This window comes from Penaeus monodon, chromosome 19, assembly GCF_015228065.2.
Source record: "Penaeus monodon isolate SGIC_2016 chromosome 19, NSTDA_Pmon_1, whole genome shotgun sequence".
NCBI lineage: Eukaryota > Metazoa > Arthropoda > Malacostraca > Decapoda > Penaeidae > Penaeus > Penaeus monodon.
In genome coordinates this window covers 40,061,339-40,062,339 of record NC_051404.1, presented here as the reverse complement: position 1 = coordinate 40,062,339, position 1,001 = coordinate 40,061,339, and the positions used below count along the sequence as shown (strand labels likewise).

The window sequence follows — 1,001 nt, the reverse complement described above, 5'->3', positions numbered from 1 at the left end:
AGTTATTAAAACCTAGCTGCCAAAATCAATTACTTGGTAATTTCTTTTTGTGCATGTGAAATCAGGATTATTATTCAAAATTTTTGCCTTGTACAACATACATTTTTCTATAGTACTTGTAGACTCCCATGCTCATTAGTGGTATCTATACATACACTTATGTGTCAATCCAAGTAATCCATGAAAACACTACAACAGGGATATGTAGTAGAATACAAGGCTACATCTTATACAGTAGTTATGAAGCACTCTGAGTAGAAGGATCCTGCCCTGCACCTAGTTTGACATATAGCTATTCTTGAGTACCATTGTTACTGCAACCTCCAGATCCTCTTCTCGGGCTTCACGTAGTGGCTCAGCTGCCTCTGGCCACGAGGAACCAGGGGCTTTACCTCCCAAGAGTCCAGGTCCAGGTGCTAGGTAAGAAAATGTGTGGGAAAAGCAAAATGTTTGACCTGTTCCTGACCAGTGACAAAGAGTGAATGAACAAAGGAGATGTTGAATATAGAGTTGGTCAAACAATATCTAGAAAATGTGGGACAATTGTGCAAGTTGAGATGTAGCGGTAACTTGCACCGACTTTCATGAAATACTTTACAAACAACAGAAAAAGTCATTGTTCACCTCATATTGACAGCCATTAGTTTCTGCCATTATGTCACAGCATCTCATTTTATCACATAACATCAAACTATAAGTTATTTACATTGATATAATGATGTTTTACAGAGCAAGTTCCCGTGGTTCTCGCAGTATCCCAGGCTCAGCCATGAGTGGCAGAATGACACGCCTTTCACTGAATGATCTTGATGAGAATGAGCCATTTGTGCCATCTAACAAAGAAGTTGGTGAGTGGAAATGTGACTGATGCATGAATACTCATTTTTATATAAATTATTTTCATATCTTATTCTCATCTTGCTTCATGTACAAAGAATGGATAATCATTTTATTGGTGTGTTTTCTGCTTCAGTTTGTTCACCTTTTCCTCAGTTGTAACA

General features: G+C 38.1%; 1 protein-coding gene across 1 annotated transcript in view; it reads left to right on the top strand.

The window, feature by feature from the left end:
• Positions 1-1,001, top strand: part of LOC119585234 (intraflagellar transport protein 88 homolog) — a gene marked incomplete in the record, with an annotated part of 19,357 nt that overhangs the window by 17,990 nt on the left and 366 nt on the right. Inside the window, 2 exon segments of the mRNA XM_037933894.1 lie at positions 328-420; positions 730-848. Of these exon segments, the coding sequence (XP_037789822.1) occupies positions 328-420; positions 730-848 (212 nt within the window).